Genomic DNA, 21,976 nt, shown 5'->3' on the forward strand with positions numbered 1-21,976 from the left:
AAGCGGGGTCTTAGCTCTACGTCCATTAAGGAGACGAACCCCATCAAGACTTGGTACAGGGTCGTTTCCCGATACCTTAATAATACAGCAACGTTGGTTATTACACCTGTCTTCCCAACGTATAATCATATTATCTATAATGTCAATATACTTACCAGGTGGTAGACTATCTCCGAGATAGACGTCTATGAGGAATGTGAAGTTTTCCACGATATTTCTAAAGACCTCTTGGTGCTCAAGTAAGCTGATTGATGTCTTCACTTTCTCCTTGGAAGTTACCATGTTGCCCGAGTGGTTTGGTATTGGTGCGATATATATATTAGATTCCTGAACTAACGCTCCTGCTGCAAATATACTGTTGCGGTTCGGAACGAATGCTCCTATAATTATGCCGTTGTTCTTAATTTCGGAGACAGTACCATCTTGTCTCAAGGTGATATAAGGTGCGGTGAGGGTTAAGTTGATTAACCATTCAGGCTCTTTAAAATCTGATAACGACACCCGCCTATACACGTTGTCTTTGAAGTGCAGGATGTATAAGGTGTCTTCCTCACCAGGCTGGTCGAATCCCTCTGTGTCCCCTAAGTCGTTAAGTGTAGTGTTGTGGTGGTGCCTAATCATTGTTATAATACTATTACGATATAATTTCCAACTGGTTTTCTGATAATAGTTCAGGGGTGAAGTGCACCCCCATGAAGTGTATATTGTCGGGTAGGAATATCTTGGTTAGTGATATCGTGTCTTCCATGATCACGTTGACTCCCTGCAGACTGGTTTTGGAGTCGGCACCCACCCGCACGTAAACGTTGCAAACGTGATACTGTTGTTGTTTCCCCCACCGGAGTTTGACCCCCTTCACGATTTCAACATCATCCCGCGATGGTTCCCCTAGGTAGACTTGGATGATAAGTGTTGAGTTCGCCGGTAGACTCTCCAGTATCCTGACCACGCCTTCGAATTCAGCCACCAACTGCAATACCACGTTTTGCATGCCCGCTTTACTCGATAGCATGTGGGCTGCTATACTGGCGAGTGGGCTAATGACTACACTACGTCTCTGAGTCGGGATGTAAGCCACGAGCAGGGTTCCGTTGTTCACGACTTTGTTTAGGTGGTTGTCTTTGTTATCCGTGAACACGTAGGGGGAGCCGAGCCTAATGTTGAGAAACCAGTCGGTCTTATCGGGTAACAACACCCACTTGTCATCGTCGGTGAAGACGAGCGTATATGGCTTGTTTCGGGTGACGGTAGTGCGCTCAACATCGTCTAAATCGAACAGTTTACCTCCGAACGATGGGTATATTATCCAGTCATCATCACCGGTGTTGACAAGGGTGTACTTAGTGTTGACGACCGCTCTTGTGGTATCTACTATATCACTTAGGTTGTTAGTACCACCGGAGGGGACTTCAACGCGTTTGTAAATGCTGTTTTTAAGTTGCAAGGCGTACACTTTACCATCCACTCCGGGGTCGTCGAAACCGCGTGTGTCCCCGAGATCGGAGATCCCCACATTGATGCATTTTTTCAACTTCATTCCGGGACCTTGTGCGCTGGTCATTTTATGTGCAGCGTTACGCTGAGGTATCCTATATTCACGAGATTATGATTTATATCTAACACCGATATTATCAGCTCAGGGATGTTGCCCTGGGTTAACCTCTTATACTGCCGCGGTGAAAACGACTCGGTTCTGCCGTCGTTGTATTTCTCCGTTTTCACCGGTACGGCTCTCAGTATAGTGGAAGGGTGACCCCCTTGAATGTTGTCCGTTGTGCTAACCTGGCTGAGATGAATGCACAGCTCTCGGTACGGTACTAGGTCGGTAACTTCGTGCCTGTGGCGGTAGTCGTTGGTTTTATCTCGTCAGGCTGTATACCGAAAGTGTCCTCGCCAGTGGTCGACCGAGCCTCAAGGAGTTTCTTCCGTTGTTGATTAACACCATTGTACCGTTTGAGTCGTTCATCTTGAGTTCGGCTCCCAGGGGTTTGACGACCTCGTCGCTTAGAGAGCACACGCTGTAGTAACCGTCAATTATCTTGTTGCTAGCGCCACCTACGAACAGTTTATTGTTGCTAGCGTTGATGTTAGTCCATCGTGGTAGGTAGGTGATATCGCACAGTGCGACTTCGAGTTGACCCGACGTGTTATCGATCGCGTGCGTCAGCTGAACGGCCTCGCCGCTCGTTATTCCTGGAAGTGTTATGTACATGTTAGAGTATATAAACTCATTATATAATAGTTTTAAAATGTACTCCCCTGGAGTGTTTTACCCTAAACTGGACGTAGATTTCCCCCACATGAAGATCGTGGTCGCTGATGGGTTGTATTTCAACACCCAGTTCATAGATGTGTTCGGTCAGTATAAGTTTTCGGTGACTAACGCTAAGGTAGTTCACGCTTGGTTCAACAACCCGATGCAGTTCTGGCAGAATCAACTCAACTTCGCCGTGTGGTGCGCTACAACGGGGTGTGGTGTGGCATTGACCGACACTCGGCGTGGCCCACTGAGTCAGTCTGTGTTCACGTTTCACGTGTACTACCAGGTCAGACGTATCCTCAAAGAGATCAGCGCCCCGCTCCCACAAGAAAAGGCGTGGAATGCAGTAAACAACCAGTACGATAGACGGGCCTACGAACGTATTTGCAACGAATTCGAACTAAACACGAAGACGGATTGGCGTTTGCCGGGACCGAACCACGGGTTGGGTATCCCCATCGTTCACAATATGCCCCTCGTGGAAGCCAGCGAAGTTGAAAGAATGGGGATACAAGTCATATCATATCACAACAAACGAGTGGGATGACCGTTACATGGCTTTCGACAACAGTAAGGATTACAGAGTCTGGAGGTTCGAGCAGGGGGCAGCGGATGACTGGGAAAAGTTCATGCTGGACACGTCGAAAGGGTTTACTCGTGTCGGGTAATCAGGTTGAACGACTCGATTCGAACGTACGTGTGGGCGCTGTTGGGTGCGCAGACGCAAACGCGTTCCAATATCCTAGGTAAGAGGACTGCTTACGACGCTCAGAAACAGTTCATTGTCAACGTTGAGGATGCTATTAATGCTCCAGTTGATCTCCCGAGTGCCATCAAACGCTACCAAGACGTGTTGGAATATGCCAGGTCGAAAGTCGACTACGTGTTCGACGTGGGACTGTACATGGCTCCGAGTGATATGCAACTGAGAGTAAAAAAAGTGGTGGGCTACAACAACGAAATACAGTCAAGTCGCGTTAATCCGACCTCCGTTTATCCGACAATCGGCTTTATCCGACTCTTTTGTCGGTAACAAATTGAATCAAAGCTATTTAGTCTCGTTAATCCGGCAGTCCCGCGTTCCGACTCCGACAGACCCAATTAACAACCGACTGTCGTAATCATACAGTAATTGGTCCCGTTAATCCGACACTGAGTTGAGCAGCGCGTGTGATCAATTAGCCGTGAATACACTGACACGTGTCACTCAAGATAACGAAAGTGAGTTACACAATGCTCAAGGTAAGTATAAAAATAATGAAAATGACTTACCTAACACAGTCGGCAAAATGTCTTGTTCAACACCAAGTAAGCGTGCGAGAGTCGAGATAACCCCACAGATCAAGAAGGACATTTGCTTCTTCAAGCAAAGCAAACCGAAAGTGACACAAGGTGAAGTTATCGCTTATGCAATTGAGAAGTTCGGGTTGAAGATCGGCAGATCGACGGTATCAGATATCCTGAAAGATTCAACAAAATGGTTGGCTGTTCCATCAAGCGACACGTCCACATCAAGAAACAGAAAACCAAAACAAGAGGAGCTGGAGAATGCCTTGTTTCTGTGGTTTACGGATGTAAGATCAAGAAATGTGATGCTGAATGATGAACTGTTGAAAACACAGGCCAAAGTGTTGGGGGATCGGTTAGGTGTGGTCGATTTTTCATACAGTACTGGCTGGCTGAATCGTTTTAAACAGAGGCATGGGATAAAAAATCACAAAGTTCATGGTGAATCGGCTTCTGTTTCTTTAGAAACAGTTAGAGAAGGCAGGCAATCTCTTCAGGAAGTACTCGCCGATTTCAATCCTTGTGACATTTTTAACTGCGATGAGACAGGCTTATTTTACAAGGTTGAGCCGAATTCAACATTGTGCACTGCTCCGGTTTCTGGCAAGAAACAGTCTAAAGATCGTTTGACAGTAATGCTGACAGTAAATGCAACGGGCACAGAAAAACTGAAACCACTGGTCATTCACAAATTCAATCGGCCGAGATGTTTTGGGAGAACATTTGACCCTACGTCTGTTTGCCACTGGTATGTAAATAAGAAAGCATGGATGACATCCTTAATTTTCCGTGATTGGCTGGTGAACTTTGACCGACAAATGCGCATGCAGAGACGTCACGTGATCCTGCTGTTGGACAATGCCCCCTCCCATGCTACTTGCCAGTTGACTAATGTCACATGTCATTTTCTGCCGCCAAATACCACCTCACACATCCAACCACTCGATGCTGGGATCATAAAAAAATTTCAAACTCATGTACAAGAAAGAACAAATGAAACTCTATTTGGACAATTCTCAAAATGAAACTCCGCAAACTTTGGATGTGAAGCGAGCCCTGCTCTTTATCCGAACAGCCTGGAACGAAGTCAAACAACAGACCATTATCAACTGCTGGCGCCACACACAAATTCTGCCGTCAACTGAACCAGTGACCACGGATCTTGTCCTCGATGTAGAGGAGACGATTGCCGAAATTTCAACAGCAGTGATTAAAGTGTATGGACCAAACATGTCAACTGGAGATTTCATCAACGTTGACAGCGATATTCCATGCGAAGAATCATTATCTGTTGAATCGATCATCGACATGGTGCTGAAGACCGAAAACAGTGAACCCACTGAGGACGAGAGTGATGACAGTGAAGAACCCACCATTCCAAAGGCTTCTACTGTTAAATCTCATTTGACCGAGATTGCATGCTTTGTTGAGCACCATCTAGACACGTTCAGCGTGGCTGATCTTGATGCGCTTGAAAATATTCAACAAACTCTCAGGAAAATCACGAGCAAGGCTGAATGTCAGAAAAGCATCAAAGACTTTTTTTGTTAGGAAAACAGTGTTCTGTACATGTAGCATACGGGCTCCGTCATAGGTTTCCGGAAGCGTGTACATGAATGTGAAACATGTGAGTAAATGGTTTTATTCGTAAAATGTATACATGTGGTTGTTATTACAAATGAGAGTTATAAATGTTGTGCATTTTTTTATGTTATGTGCTAATAAAATATATGAACTCGTTTGAATTTTCGTTTGAGTATTATTTACAGTAACTTCGGGAATATGAATGTCACGATCAAGGACGTGATCTGTCCTCCGAATTCGATAATCCGACATCCTCGATAATCCGACAATTTGCTGTGCAACGGACGGTGTCGGATTAACGCGACTTGACTGTAGTTATAGCCACGGCGGGTCAAAAGTTGGGCGTCAACCTCGATGTCAACGTCCCCCACGTCCCACCACCCACGACCGGTGAAACGGGTATAGTAGCGCCACCCCCGGAGCCTAGGGTTCAACACACACACCTACAGCCCCAGTCTGCAGCCTCCAATCAGCAGCACATCGATCGTAAGACAGCCCTGGTGGTTGGTGGGGTAGCTTTGGGGCTCATTTGGTTAAAAATTCCTTAGCCGCTACGTACACCAGACCCGCCACGGCGACGATGGCTGCCAACAGGTTTTGACTAAGCCACGTGGCAGTTTTAGCCAGAGCGCTCAGCAACCACGAGACGATGCTACCCAGGATGCCGGGTAGGGCTTCGGCGGCCTTACCAGCCAGTTTAGCCAGGGCCTCCCCGAGTTTTTTTATCCAGTCTTTGACACCCCCACCACTTGGTGCATGCGTGGGGTGTACCCCCACCGCCGCCGGCAGGCGTCAGTGACACCACCAGGGTTGATATGATGAAGCCCAGTGCAGTCAGAATGCTGGCGATGGTGATGCCTTGCTCCCGGAACAGGGTCCGAATCCTGTCAGCTAGCGTGGTGTCTTCATTTAGAACTCGATCGATGGTTTCCCGTACCGACTGATCTGCGATCGGAGGGCTTCCCGGTTCGAGGAAGCGGATTCCAACCGAGTCCGTCTCTCGTCTTCCAAGTTTTTTATTCTCTCCTCGATACGGCGTTTCATATCATCGTCTTCAGTTTCGGTGAGTTTTATTTTCTCGCGAGCGATGCGCTCGTCGACTTCGTTCAGTTTCCCCATGTTGTTAACGAGTTCTCCACGTACATGTTTCAAGGCTTCGTCTAAACCTCGCAGTTCCCTCAGGGGAAATTCGAGCCCAGGCAAGGGTTTGTCATGGTACGTAGCCAATATTTTTTCGATACTGTCCGATGTTTCTTTAGCATCCCCAGTATTGGCCCTGGCTACTTGCAGATCTTGGACGACCTTCGGGGGAAGCTTAGACCGTGCGCCACCGTAATCTATGAAGCCTAGTTCCCCACGGAGCAGTTGACTCCCACCAGGGCGACTTGTGAGTGTTGACAAAGCATATGGTTTCCCGTCTTTTTTTATGATATCAGCCCACGGGTAAGCTTTCAATCGCAGCGTGCCCTTCTTATCGACCATAAACTTGGAATAGTCCCTCCCCAACGGCTTGATGTTGTCTTTATTTTCAACTGCGTCGTAATAATCATCGACGGCCGACTGTACAAGTTCAGTACTTAAGGGGGGTAGTGAATGAGGTCTCCTGCTCATCGAATGCCTGGGCATTATCATCCCACATATCATCCATAGGGATATACTCGGCCATTATTTAGTATTAAAACTTATATCTTTCATTTATATAACAATGTACGGTAGAAAACTAGATCCTTTCAGAAGATCGAGAGAGCCACTAGGTGTCAAAGCCGTGCGTCAGTCGGTGACCATCACCAACAATCCCAGCAAGATAGACCAGAATCAAACGCTGCTGGTTAGATTTCCAAACCTTGGCGCGAATGACCTCATTGTACCAGGCACTGTTCGACTGGCGTTCAACCTCACGTTGACCTCCGACAACGACAAACGTGAGCTAGTGCGGAACGTAGGTCGAGCTATCATCAAGAAAACCACCATGTAGATCACCGGTAACGAGGTGCTGAGTATCGACGACAGCGATGTGTTTCACTGCTACAGGGACCTCTGGAAAAGTGAGGGAGAACCCGTCAATGACGTGTACCAGGGCATCAGCAAATCGACCAGGTCGCGCATTGGGTATGCCTTCACGGCAGACCAGTTATCTAAGATCACGGACGGTGAAAAGGCCATCGCTCAAGCGTACGGGAACAGGTTCTGCGTGCATCACTCGACTTCGAGTTGCTCACGGAACACGCCCCGTTTTACCAGGCCGCGCTGGGTGATAGGCTTGAATACGAGCTCACGTTTAACGACTACAGCAAAGTAGTGCGCGCGCGCCGAACGGCGATGAGGCTAGTTATACCATAGACAACATCTCTCTGGAGTTCGACATGGTCACTAACCCGGAGCTGGCCAGGCAGGTTCGAAACCAGTACTCGGGGAATGTGGCCATCCTGTACGATCGCATACTGAGGCATAGATCCATCGTGCGGGATAAGAGCAACACTGTGTGGAATATCAACCTGAACGTGCCGGCGCGATCGATGAAAGGCATCCTGATCGTCCCCGTGGAGGATTACGAGCCGTTCCGGAGGGACAGCGAGAAGTTTTTCAACCCCGAGATTGAAAAGGTGGAAGTGACCATCGAGGGCGTGCCCAACCAGCTGTTCAGTCATGGTATGAGGGCGTACCAGCAGTGGGATGAGATAAAAAAGCTGCCGAGCAAACATCCATACATAGCCAAAGACCTGGACCTATCATCCGCGCAAATCGGTGAATACTTAACCAACAAGTACGCCCTATGGTTGGACATGCGATCCACTGATGATGATAAACTGCACGGTAGCGGACGCCGTATAGACAACGGTAGTGAGGGGATTACTATCCAGATTACCAAGAAGGCTCAACCCGCTGGCAAGTTGAAATTATATCTGTACGTTATTATGGACGCGCAACTTAATATAGACAATGGGAGATTCGTGCAAGCCATTTATTAATTTGCCCCGCGACCCACACTGCGCCATAGTGTGCGGGCAGACTGGCTGTGGGAAGACCGTTTTCGTGTTGGATATGTTGGAAGGGTACTACAGGGATGTGTTCGACCACATCGTTATCATGTGCCCTACTCTGAGCATGAATAAAACGTACACGGAAAGACCTTGGGTGATGACGGACCCAGACGTACACAGAGTCGATCCGGGGCCACGTCTACAGGACTGGTTGAAAGCTTACCATATGAAATTTAAAGGGGAGTCGACGCTGTTCATACTGGACGACTGCAGCGCTAATCGCGAGATAACAAAAAAAGAGAGACATGCTATCGTACCTGGCCTTCTCCGGACGACACGCAAATCACAGCGTCTGGGTGCTAACGCAGAAGTTCAACTCGGTGTTGAAAGACCTCAGGGAGCAGACGCGATGGGTGGCCTTATTTCACTGCAAGGACAGGGATTCGTTCGAGGAGTGTTTGAGAGAGAACGATGTGATGAGCAAATTAGAACGGGAACGGGTGAAGAAACAGCTCGCTGAAACTAAACACGCTAAGCTCGTGCTCAAGACCGATCAACCAGTAGCCTATAGGGTGTTTTAGCTAAGCAATGCTAAGTAAAGCTAAGCAAATGCTAAGCAAAGCTAAGCAAAGCTAAGCAAATGCTAAGCATTTAGTTATAGCTATGGTATTTGAAGTGTTCGTCGTGTGCAACTTAACCTTCATTTCTCTGTGTTTTGCCTGCATAGGGTATTATATTATTAAAACTAAAACTTACTTATCACATTATAAGATGGAGTGTGAGGAATTGCTCGAACAATTGTTGGTACCCCAATCACCACAGGTGGACGATGATAAGCGAGAGAAACTGGTGGCGTTGGCTGTTGGTGGCAAAGCCAAACATTACTTTGGGGAGTACACTCCGGATAAAATTCACAAAATGTCAGCCGAAGAAATAGATAAACTGTACGCTAAATACGAGGCTAGACTAGGTTCAGAAATGACAAAGACAATAGGATCGGCTATGACTCAGATATACACTGGTATTGCGTCGTACTTCCTTCCCATCCCCCCCGGAGCGTCGACTTTACTTGTGGGAAGACCTCGAGAAAGACCCTTTTATCGAACAGGCCTTGAGCTCTATTAGCTGCGATCTGTACCACAAATACGGTATGTTGTTAGCCCCGGTGACGGCGGCGATTATCACGGCAAAGCATTGTCAATTTGAGAGGAAAAATAATAATAATAGTATAGATGGATGCTGCACAGACCCAGACCCCTTCAGAGGAGACGGTGAACCCTCCCGAGCAGACCCCACCCCAACAACTGGAGGAAACCCCCACGTTGGGGAAACCCCAACCCCCTACAGTCACCAGGCAGAAGAATCCTAAGAGAGTAGCTGCCGGTAAAAAAACGGTGGTGTAACCAACATAAAATTATTAAGGTGACCCACCCGTCTCGATTATTGTTGGTTGTATGCGCAACTGCTGCCGTGACTATCTCGTGGTTATATACACGGCACAGGAATACCAGGGAGGATTCCCCGGAATTAAAGGTCAACCCGCATATCATGCAATAAAATATATATTTTTATATCATATACATAATGTCTGAGGGGAAAACGTTCGTCAACGACGCATACCACGCCACAGTGGTCGCCAGTCTAGCCGTAGGATACGCTCGGTTGACCAAAATGGTGCTTAAACAACCGACTATCAAGCTAGATTTCAACCTGCAGGATATGGGTATGCTCATAATGAACCTTGGTATGGCGATGGCTACAAAAGACATCCTAGTAAAACAAGGGATAATACCTGAAGATATTATGAAATAAATATAGGATGGCCACGATAGCTATGATGGTCGGTGGTGCGTTAGTGAATGCCCTGGCATTTTCCGGGAGTAATTTCCTCTTTCGAAACTACGAGAGTCACACGCGGCTGAAATACAGGCAGAGAGAAAGCGGCACGACCTCGCTATTGAAAAATTACAGGCTGCACAATCCGAGTACGCTAAAAAACGCCTCCAGAGGATCGATTACATTAACGAACAACTCAGGCGTGAAAACCATGCCGTTCAAACATTCCACGATGTCGACGACGCAGCGAGAGAATACTTCTTATTAACTGGTAAACGATTGGAGCCACTCAATAAACCCACACTCATTCAGTACTACACACCATCCAAGGGACAAATGGACCGTGAACTGACCTTCATAGCGCTGGGTATAGCGGCGACTGCGTTGGTTGCGAAACAATTAGACTAAGTACTCATATAAGTATGCTAAACATGAGACCTGCTCCATACCGATGTGAATACATACTTATGGGGAAGAACGAACCCTGTGGTAAGAAATGTAGGACAGAGGGGTACTGTTGGTTCCACATGGGAAGCCCTAACTACTCGTGTTCTGTGTGTGGCATAGGTGTGAAAGGACACTACTGCTTATGTAAAGCTCACGGAGCAAACGTAGTCAGACATCACCTCATCTACGAGAACAAAAAGGCCTACATAAAAGAACGTAGGCGGCTTCTCAAGATAGAGCCCAATTAGAGATTATACACACCTACGTATAGCTATGTTTGTGGAAATTGAGCCCAGGGAAGGTTGCCTGAGAAGCTGGCAGATGGATGTGGGGGAAAGTATAGATATCAGTGTCCTCAAACCCATGATTGTTAGTGAACTATATAAGGGGTGCTCGTTTACAATCATGGTAAAAGTAGGGTTTGATGTGCCATGGGCTGGGCACACTTGGAATTACTTTGATGGGGGGCTAGTAGATGTGCATGGGGATATAGATATACTTGTTGACGACTCGTTGCAAGTAATACAAAACACCCTACTATGCTGCGCATGTTCTGGGTGGGTCGAGGGAATAATCGATAAAGTGTATCTAGATTTTTTACCTTTACGGCGGCCCAATTAGACATTGATCTTCATAGGTGTGTACGCAACTATGACTACTGTTGGTGAACTTAAGCGGGTCGCCAGGCAGAGGGGTGTAATTGGGTATTCTCGAATGCCCAAACCAGCATTGTTGAAATTACTAGGTTTAGAAGCCCCTCTCACGGTAAAACAATTAAAAGCTCAAGCAAAACAGCTTGGGCTCAAGGGTTATTCAAACCTGGGGGAGAGCCGGGTTAAACGCATTGTTATCACATGCCCCCGTACCTACTGTAAAACAATTGAAAGCTGAAGTTCGTGATTTGGGGTTAGGTGGGTATTCCCGTATGAATAAACCACAGCTTGTAGAACTGTTACGGCAGAATAGAGCTATCGACCTACAGTTCGTGCGCACTGAGCGCGCTGTAGGTAACTATTTGAGAGGTTGGCGCATGCATGTTAATAGGAACATAGACATTACAGATATTAAGCCACTGATAGCTGATAAAATAAATCAGGAACTAGACAGTCTGGGAAGTATCAAGTTTCAGATCACATTTAAAATGTCGCTCGATAAGCAGGTAGGGAATGGGGCCACTGAATACGTTCAGCCTTACTTCAGAGGTAGGCAAGAGGTTGTCACGCATACAGAGACCATTAACGCATCGATCGATACCAGTTTTCAGCAGATATGAGAATACCTAGAACGTTACACACACTTGGGGTCTGGGTGGGCTGTAGATAAAATCGATAATGTCTATCTAGACATAGCTAACTACGTGCCATTCAGAGGCGGGTCATACCTAGACTTGCCTCCCTACTATAGGAAAAAACATGCCATGGTCAACGTCAAGAATAGAGGAGACGATTGCCTGAGGGTAGCTATCAGGTCAGCCTTGTTTCCAGCTGACACTCATTCAGACAGGCTTTCTAGCTATCCCCAAGATGATGGGCTCAACTGGGATGGTATAGATGAACCCACCCCCATATAACAGATAACTAAAATAGAAAAACAGAATAATCTAGCTATAAATGTCTTTGGGCACGAAGGCAACACAACAATAGTACACAGGGTCAGCCCATCGTTGGGGGAGCCCCAACTGGGGGAACCCCACCAAGTTATCAATATATTCATGATCCAGCGAGGTGACAAGTACCACTACACATGGATAAAACACTTTAGCAGGCTGTTGTATGACCAATCGGCACACAGAGAAAAGACCCACTTCTGCGAACGGTGCCTACATGGCTTCACACAAGCTGATTTATTAGAATCCCACCGGGAGGATTGCCAAGGTGTGGGGCAGACGGCTATACGGGTCGACATGCCTAAGGAAGGTGACAATATCCTAAAATTCGGTAACCACAAGAACCAAATGCCTGTGCCTTATATCATATACGCCGACTTTGAAGCCTTGGTCAAACCTGTTGAGGCTGCCGCCGGCGGGGTTGTTGGGGGTACCCCAACCACACTCAAAACACAAGAGCATGAAGCCTGTGGGTTTGGATACATTGTCGTCCGTTGTGACGGGGGAAACGAAAGATCCGGTAGTGTACAGGGGTCCCGGCGCTGTTGAAAGATTTCTTAAGTGTTTGCAGGAGGAAGAAAAAATTATTAGGAACGCACTGTATAGAGTCGCTCCCATGCGTATGACCCAAGACGACAGGCTAGCTCACACCTGCAGCACTAACTGTCACGTGTGTGACTCACCACTTAACGGTGATTCGGTGAGAGATCACTGCCACATAACTGGTAAGTATAGAGGCGCCGCTCACAGCGCGCGTGTAACCTCAAGCTTAGAATCATCCCCAAGATAATAAACATCCCCGTGGTCTTTCACAACTTGAGAGGGTACGACTCACACTTGATCATGCAGGCCATCGCGAAAATCGATGGTAATATAACGTGCATCCCCAACAACATGGAGAGATACATCTCCTTCAGCTTAAACGGCCTTAGGTTCATAGACTCGTTTCAATTTCTCCAGTCGTCACTAGACAGTCTGGTCAAGGCCAACGATACCTTCCCTATTACCGATCTATACACAGACCCCGAGACTAGACCCCTGCTTATGAGGAAGGGTGTGTATCCCTATGAGTACATGGATAGTTGGGCCAAGTTCACCGAGACCAGACTACCCCCCATCAAAGAATTTTACAGCAATCTGACAGACTCGGCAATATCCCAAGACGATTACTCGCACGCTATTAACGTATGGAATAAACTGGGTTGTAAGAACCTGGGTGACTATCACGATCTGTACTTGAGGACAGATGTACTGCTGTTAGCCGACGTGTTTGAGACGTTTAGGCAGACATGTTTCAAGCAGTATAAACTCGACCCCGCATGGTATTACACCAGCCCAGGTCTGTCGTGGGATGCCTTGCTTAAAAAGACCGGAGTTAAGTTGGAATTGCTTACAGATTACGACATGCACCTATTCATTGAGAAAGGCTTGCGAGGCGGGATCTGCATGGCAACCAAACGATACGCGAAAGCAAATAATCAATACGTGAAGGGCTACGACCCTAGCAAGCCAACCAATCACATTCTCTACCTCGACGCCAACAACCTGTACGGCTGGGCCATGAGCCAGTATCTACCCACAGGGGGATTCGAATGGGCGTCACATATTGATGTTATGAGCATCGCGTCAGATTCTAACAAAGGTTATATCCTCGAGGTTGACTTGGAGTACCCCAAGGCATTACACACATCACACAACAGCTACCCCCTGGACCCCGAACGTATGAGGGTTAACCCAGACTGGATGTCTGAGTACCAACATAACTTGTTAGGTGGGCGGGTGACAGACGTTGAAAAACTCGTGCCTAACTTAATGAATAAGACCAAGTACATAGTTCACTATCGCAACCTACAGCTGTACCTGTCGTTGGGTATGAGACTGACCAAAATACATAGGTTGCTCAAGTTCGACCAAAGCCCCTGGATGGAGCCCTACATCAGAATGAACACAGACCTCCGAAAGCTTGCCACCAGTGACTTTGAGAAAAATCTCTACAAGCTCATGAACAACTCGGTGTTCGGTAAGACTATGGAGAACCTGAGGAAACGCGTGACCGTGAAGCTGGTTCGGTCGAATGAGGAAGACAAGCTCAGGAGACTGATAGCCAGTCCGGCATTCAACCGTAGCAAGATATTCACCGATGACCTAGTTGCCCTACACATGAAGAAAAGCCACATAAAATTCAACCGGCCTGTTTACGTGGGGATGAGCATCCTCGATTTATCCAAACACCTGATGTACGACTTTTACTACAACGAGCTTAAGAAACAGTACGACGACAGGTGCGAAGTGCTGTACACTGACACGGATTCCCTGCTGATGGAGATTCGAACCGAGGACGTGTAACGAGGACATGAAAAAAACACCTCGATTTGTATGCGACACCAGCGACTACCCCAAGGACCATGCCATACACAGCACGGTAAATAAAAAGGTCCTAGGTAAGATGAAGGACGAGTGTGCTGGCACGCCCATAGCCGAGTACATAGGGTTGAGACCTAAGATGTACTCCATCCTGAAGGCCGACAATAGTGAGATCCGGAAGGCTAAGGGTGTTAAGAAGTACGTGGTGAAACAACACATCAAACACGCCAGATTCAAGGAAGCCCTGTTCAAGACCCGTACCTTTAGGCATAAAATGAACACACTTAGAAGTGATGGCCATAAGATATACGGACTGACAATAAACAAGACGTCCCTGTCGCCTATGGATACTAAACGTTGGATAGCTATTGATGGGATAAACACGTACGCGTACGGGCATGAGAAAATTGAACCAAGAACATAGGTGTATGTAGGCGACATGTCACGGAACCAGAAAAGTTTGAGGCTATTTACTATAGCCCGCGTGGGTACTGGAAAGGAGCTAGCGCTGTAGATAAGCTGGCTAAAATGGCACGAGTACCCCCGGAGGAAGCCAAAGCGTGGCTTGAAAAACAAGCCCTGTGGCAGATCTATTTACCGCCACCACGCTACGTGCCTAGAAGGAGGTTCGGTATTAACATACCTAATAGCGTTCACCAGGCAGACCTACTGTTCCTACCCCACGACAAGAGGTACAAGTATGCCTTAACCGTAGTGGACGTAGCCAGTCGCTACAAGGAAGCCGAGCCCTTGACCACGAAAGATTCTACCCAGGTAGCCAGAGGATTCGAGCGCATATACAAACGCAGTCCGCTGACATGGCCAACAGAGCTGCAAGTTGACCCCGGGCGGGAGTTCATGGGCGCCGTGTCACAACTGCTAGCCAAACACGATACAAAGGTCAGGCGTGGCACGGCTGGAGCCCATCGCAGCCAAGCCATAGTTGAGAGATTCAATAGGACTTTGGCTGAGCGCTTATTCGGACATCAGTATGCTAGGGAGATGGCCACCCCGGGGAAAAGATCGACTGAATGGGTCACGAGGTTACCTAAGGTGGTGTCGGCAATCAACCATGAAGTCACCCGTCTCACCGGCAAGAAACCGGCAGATGCTATCAAACTAAAATCGATAGTGTCAGAGTCGGCCGCTCCATTGCGTGGGAAGGAGAAGCAGATACCAGATAGGGCCCTAGTGAGGTATCTATACCAGCCGGGGGAACACGAGGGTGATAGCCGTAAGCGAGCCACCGATCCTATATGGTCAATCAAAACTTACAACATAGATAAAGTGGACATGAAAGTAGACGAGCCTAACTTGTACTACTTGAGGGATGGGCCAGGTAGGGGGTTTGTAAGAGAAGAATTATTGATCGTACCGTACGGCACAGTGTTACCTCCTGTCAACACGGCATAGCCATGTCTCCGGCGCGTACATGTGGGTTCGTATCCCGCCGTTGTCTCTGCAACTTTGTGTGATGTGAGAGAAAGGCAGCCGGCACAATTCCCAAGGGAGGAAGCGCAATACATTTCTATTTCTCCCTTTGGGAATTGTGGCTGCCGGGGACATTTTACTACTTTTTCGCTTGAAATTTTTATAGGTTGGGAAAGCAGTAGGGGTAATGGTAGCAAGAGCTAAGGGTCCGACTAAAGCCTTATCTGTGAAATAAGGCTTTGCAGAGGCTTTTGTTGGAACTGGTCCAAAACCCCCATTCCCTATACTACTTTATCATTATTCAAGCTCGTTTAACTCGATACAGATGTCTCGATATAATTTGATGGTCCCAACAAGCAAAATTACCCTTTTAACTTGATATTTGCAAACAAATTCGATATTCACTTACTATCATGGGCAAGTATCCCTCTGAACTGAGGTTGTTTCCACACGGTGTGGCATGAATCAAAGGGATGCGGTAGTGTAAATTAATGAGGGCTAATTGAGTTGAAGGTGTCACTTGTTTGTTATTTAATTAGGATTGATTAAGAAGGAATTAATTAGGGAGTACTCACTACTGTTACGAATAAACACTACTGATAACGGATTACAGTTTCGAATCAAATCACTCTGAGAAGCGTTTTGTTTTCTTTCATAGTGATATGTGATGATGTGCCCTGGTCGGATGTCTCGAAGTTCGGATAACTCGATATTTTTTCTTGGTCCCATGAATATCGAGACAGCGGTGCTCGACTGTATATTAAACTCATCCTACGCAATGTTTGGAGGCATATGAGGTCTGCCAGTGCATAGGTCCCACAATCTTAACACAAAATTGATAAGTGAATATATGAATAATTGTTATCACCAATTAGATTAAAGATGTTGTCAAGAAATATTACTGACATCTTGAATGTATCCTTATATCCAGTCACATGTTTTGATATCACTAATCTGTATTGTTCAGAAACCGATACCGGGATAGCATGCCAACCAATCATTTTTTCACTGAGGGTGTACCGGTTGATTAGACAAAGACGCTGCAATCGGCAAAGCAGAGTCGTGTCCCTTAGACGAGCCAGAAATCTATGGTCGTTCTGTGACCAGAATTCAGATATCCAGGGCCCCGTTCCTCAAAGCAATCGTAGCGCTAAGATGATCGTAACTCCCATACTTTAACATAGACTTACGACTGTCATAGCGCTACGATCGCTTTGAGGAACGGGGCCCAGCTGGTTTGTTACCACGAGTTACCAACCACCCACACACCCACCCCCCTTTATCCAAGTGTCCTCCTCCTCCTATCTATCTATCTATCTATATATCTATCTATCTATTTATCTATCTATCTATCTATCTATCTATTTGAATTAACAAATTAAGGTGTTTTACAGAGGAGCTCAACTATGGGCCACCCTCGGCGTCGTGTTTGCCTGCGTGGGTTTCATCATCTTCATAGTGTGTTGTATCAAGGCTTGCACACCTAGCGATAACATCTCGCCTTCTGTATCAGACAAGAAAGAACCAGACAGTGAAGAAAGGTACGTGCACTTGTTTATATTGTATTTATTGTATACACAATCAAGCCAGTGATCGATATCATGAGCATCAACCCATGCCACTGAGCCAGGTCCATTGACACTCCTTGCGACCATAACATGCTGGAGTTTTCTAACCTAGAATCTGAGAAGGTGAATCGCCAAGAGACTATTGACCTACAGACCTATGCTTGTAATTACGAGACTTTTGTTTGATTCACGACTGAAGGGTTTTAGACATGTGTTTATCCTCGGCATAGTGTTGGAGAACCGGAGATCGGATCTGCCTCTAAGGCAGGGTAATGTCGTAGGAAGGCTGGAGGGACTGGTACAAAATTAGAAAAAAAATACATAAAATATCCTGACAACATGTGACCATGATTTTCTGTCAGAAGCAATTATTGTTCTCTTGACACGCTTGACATGTCGTAAAAATGTTTGTGTTAAATAATATATTAATTCGGCTCCCCAAAGAAAAAGTGTGTGCCTTGAAACAGCCCTCGAAAACATGCCTGTGAAAAAAACTCATGTTCGACTGACGATGGTTGATCGTATCATCAGACAGAAATGCCAGCTGATTTTCTCCCTGGCTCGGCTGCCGGATTCTGGTCACCAATCAGGCGCTGTATGTTAAGTAAATGTCAATCATAATTTACAGTGTTGCCAGATGAGGTAAGGAGAAACAATGCTGATAATTACATATGGCATTTACATTACGTTTTCAGATCGACAACCTTTGTTACTGCAGTCAGGTTTGAGCCCACATTCCTTCGCTCGGCATGCTTGCACTCGACTGAGATGCTCTTACTTACTATAGCTAATGGGTCAAGATAACTCCGATATGCAGAGTGTCATATATCTCCCTCTACCATGTACAGTGTCTGTAACAGTAACGTTATAGAAGTATACCTGATTTGATTACCATTGCAGAAAATGACAATGGCAAATCGACCTCTCACTTCATATTCTTAGTTTTCAAATGAATATGCATATGATTATAATGTGTGCTTAGAAGACAATTTATGACAACCAAAATAATGAATGTGGAACAAAACTGTTAAAAGTTTGGGGTTTTTTAAAATGTAGTCAGTGTGTACTTCCAGTCATTGTGTTTTAAGCGGGTTTTTTTATATGAAATCGGGAAAAAACTTCAGAAAGTTTCAATTCCACGCAAAAAACTAGTCAGCAGAGCGCTTAGGTAAGCAAACTTGTACGTAAATGGCCATGGGCTTAGCGCTATCTGAACAATATTTAACGGCGTTTAGATTAGTTTGGGAAAAAAGCTCAAAATGCAACACACATGTTTTACATTTACCAACGAGCAAGTACGTGGTTTTGACACACAAGTTATCAGCTCCAGCTTTGCAAAGAATCTGCACATCTTACAGCTATTTCTTGTATGGAATGTATTATAGATACAACACTAGATGATTGCACGTTCCTAACCCGCTTGCTGTAATATCACCTTGTCAGCGCACAAACTCCTATAGCAGCACATTTTAAAATGCACCAAATAATGGATTAATATGCACTAAATTATGCAATAAGATGTATACCGATGCACTAAATTAAGTAACATATAGACCAATATACTCAATTATGTATTAACGTACAGGACAACGGTAGCTTATCCCACGTCTTGGACCTATGTTATTTTTCATTGCGTTGAAAGGTAGCCTGCGTGCTATGGTGCATTCCTTCCCTGCAATGTGTACTTCTTTTGTTGGTTTCCAAGATGGGACTTATATATTGGTGACCACGACAAATACACACCTCTACTGTTACCACAGAGTATATACATATCCTACCTGGTCACATGTGCATCGTTTAACGAATGAGCGAATATTGGTTTACATCCGAACCAGCAATAACTAATATCACAGCATTTCATGAAGTGAGTGAGTGAGTTACCTAACACATAATAACAATGCGACGTGCTATTTACTCATTATACTATTGATCACAAATGCACACAATATATATCCACCTGCATGACATGACACGCATGTCGACGAGCTGGTTCATATAACTGGCGGTGAAATCAGACGTGAAGACTGCATGGCAGCTTCACATCAACGTTAACAACTGCCTGGTCGCAGTACAGTCCAACGGCAACAGCAGTCACTACGACCGCTACTCCGAAGCCACAGTCCAATAAACATTCTACATTGACACAAATGTCGTGACCGGTCACAATAGCTAACACATGTCCACGATGTTTGGAATGCAATCAAATAATACACAGATATGTCATGTCATCAACGTATGCTCATCTACTGTATTTCATAGAAAAGAGTGAGTGAATTGGTTTCGGTGGTATTTCTTAGAGCCAGCTTCGTGTGCGACTGAATCTGGTTTTAGCAACATTTTGTTTACACCACGGGGTGAGCTCTTGATGCTGCATGTAATGTATATGTGATCGTAAATTCTACCCGCTTGCTTCTTTCAGGCACATCATTGGTCCTGCAGACGGTCGAAAAGAATACACTCAATGAACATTGCCTTTGGATGCATGATTCTGTGTAATGTATGACATGTTCACGAAATGCTGTGTATAGTTATTTACTTGTTTCGCCATTTTATTCTCACCCAACGTCAGCAAATAAAGGAATGACGTGGTCCTCCTGTACATATTATTGTTGCCAATAACCTTTAATTATCTTAACGTTTGTATGCTGTATATTGCTGTCTCATTGAACCTTTTGGCATAGAATGCATTTCATAGTTATGTATATAGTTGGGTGATGAGTAGGGCTGAGACGGGTAACCCGGATACACGGGACGGGTGGGTAATGAGTTGGACCCGGGTACCCGTCTCCATACCCGGACCCGTTATGCTCATGTGATTAATAGATTAAACAATGTAATATGTTATTCTTTCATGATTAAAAGGTTGCATTGTCTTGGAAGATTTAGACATAATTTACAGTCACTTTTTTAATATAATACATGGTAAAGATATTAAAAAGCTTGAAAATTTAGCCACCGAGCTGAAGAATATATTGCCATTTCTTGCAAATATGATGTCAGGAATTAACATAACGGGTATCTGGGTAGGGTAATAGGGGTGGGGTACCCGGGTAGATCATTTGGACCCGTTCCAGCCCTAGTGATGAGTCTTATATAGTACTGATACTGTAACAATACCACCGGTAGACTCGTTTCCTTATCTTGCTATTTGCCTGGAAACAAGGATATGCAGGGCCTTAATACTGACGTGCCTTGTTTACTGCACTAACTTGTAATTAGTTATTCAATAAACTGTTCTAATTCGTAAGTTTTTTGTTTGTTTGTGTGTGAATGGTAGTAAAACGGTTAAAGCGTAAGGTGTTAACGTAATACATATAGCATTTTAATATTGTAACGACTGGCGGACGAGGGATTATGCGTCGGTAATACATCTGTATTTGTTGCTTCCCGTCAAACCTTTATCATTTCATGTCGTGATGAATTCAGGGCGGACTGGAGATGGAAAACAGAAAAAAAAGAACTACCTAAACAAGGTCTTTAGCATTCATGCATACATGCACAACTCATATGTAAGACGCCTGTATTATTGCAATGTTTATAGTGCTCGCCCACTAAGCTATACCCAGGCACAGTGTCCGGTCTACTATGCCCTTAGTGCCGGGTGCAAGGCAAGGAAACAACATATAATACCTTTTAAAGTCTATAAGTAAACACGGGAACGAACCCGTGACCCACTCTTATACCAAACGATCACCCAACTACACTACAACATTCAGGCGGTCGTGTTCGAATTTTGTCAAGGAACGAAAGGTGTAGCCATTATTCTTACATCGTAATGTTTTCGGAAATGTTTATTACCAAACGATCGACACAACAATATTGTTATTAGCAGAGTTTAATTACTCCACAGCGATAATAGGGTAAAAGGGAGTGTGATAATTGTTGATATGTTGACTCGTTACTGGTAAAAGGCCTAAACCCCCAACTGTTGACAAATGAGTCAGATAGGCACCATCAGCCTCTATTCGCGACATGATATTATTAACTAGTGCAACAGTCTACAGTTCATTTAAACCACCAAGCCATTAATTACCTTGTAACTACCAACGTAGGCTGTCCTACAGACCCTGAAACAAATATACCCAATGTAGCCCATGCAAGTCTAGAATGAGTGGAGGAGGTCTACTCTGTTGATGAGGTAGGGGCGGTGGGGTAGCCTACTGGTTAAGGCGTTCGCTCGTCACGCCGAAGACCCGGGTTCGATTCCCCACATGGGCACATTGTGCGAAGCCCATTTCTGGTGTCCACCGTCGTGATGTTACTGGACTATTGCTAAAAGCAGCGTCAAACTAAACTCACTCACTCTTGATTAAGTAATGTCTACTGTGAAAACATTAAGGTTCGCTACATAGTAGTTGCACAGGCCAGGGCCCCGTTCCTCAAAGCGATCGTAGCGCTACGACTGTCGTAAGTCTATGTTAAAGTATGGGAGTTACGATCAACTTAGCGCTACGATCTCTTTGAGGAACGGGGCCCTGTTGCTAGCCCAGACCAGACTACTCACTGGCACCATCACTGTCCTGGAGTACACAGTTTCAGGCTGAAAACGAAGAAAGTCTCTGGGCTCAGTATTATTGTATTTCAGTTTAATTTAAAAACTTTTTTCTGTACA

General features: G+C 45.6%; 1 protein-coding gene across 2 annotated transcripts in view; it reads left to right on the forward strand.

Annotated features, from left to right (window-relative positions):
- LOC124262683 overlaps positions 1-20,542 on the forward strand; it is a 31,857-nt gene extending 11,315 nt beyond the window's left edge. Inside the window, exons 3-5 of one of the 2 annotated variants that reach the window (XM_046697198.1) lie at positions 17,191-17,337; positions 18,060-18,086; positions 19,784-20,542. In XM_046697198.1, coding sequence (XP_046553154.1) covers positions 17,191-17,337; positions 18,060-18,086; positions 19,784-19,829 — 220 coding nt within the window. In that variant the 3' untranslated portion in view covers positions 19,830-20,542. The remainder of the gene's footprint in view (positions 1-17,190; positions 17,338-18,059; positions 18,087-19,783) is intronic. The other variant, XM_046697199.1, reaches the window with a different exon arrangement.
- Positions 20,543-21,976: the final 1,434 nt, after the last annotated feature.

Source organism: Haliotis rubra, unplaced genomic scaffold, assembly GCF_003918875.1.
Source record: "Haliotis rubra isolate DU_JTF1 unplaced genomic scaffold, ASM391887v1 Scf85, whole genome shotgun sequence".
In the NCBI taxonomy this organism is placed as follows: domain Eukaryota; kingdom Metazoa; phylum Mollusca; class Gastropoda; order Lepetellida; family Haliotidae; genus Haliotis; species Haliotis rubra.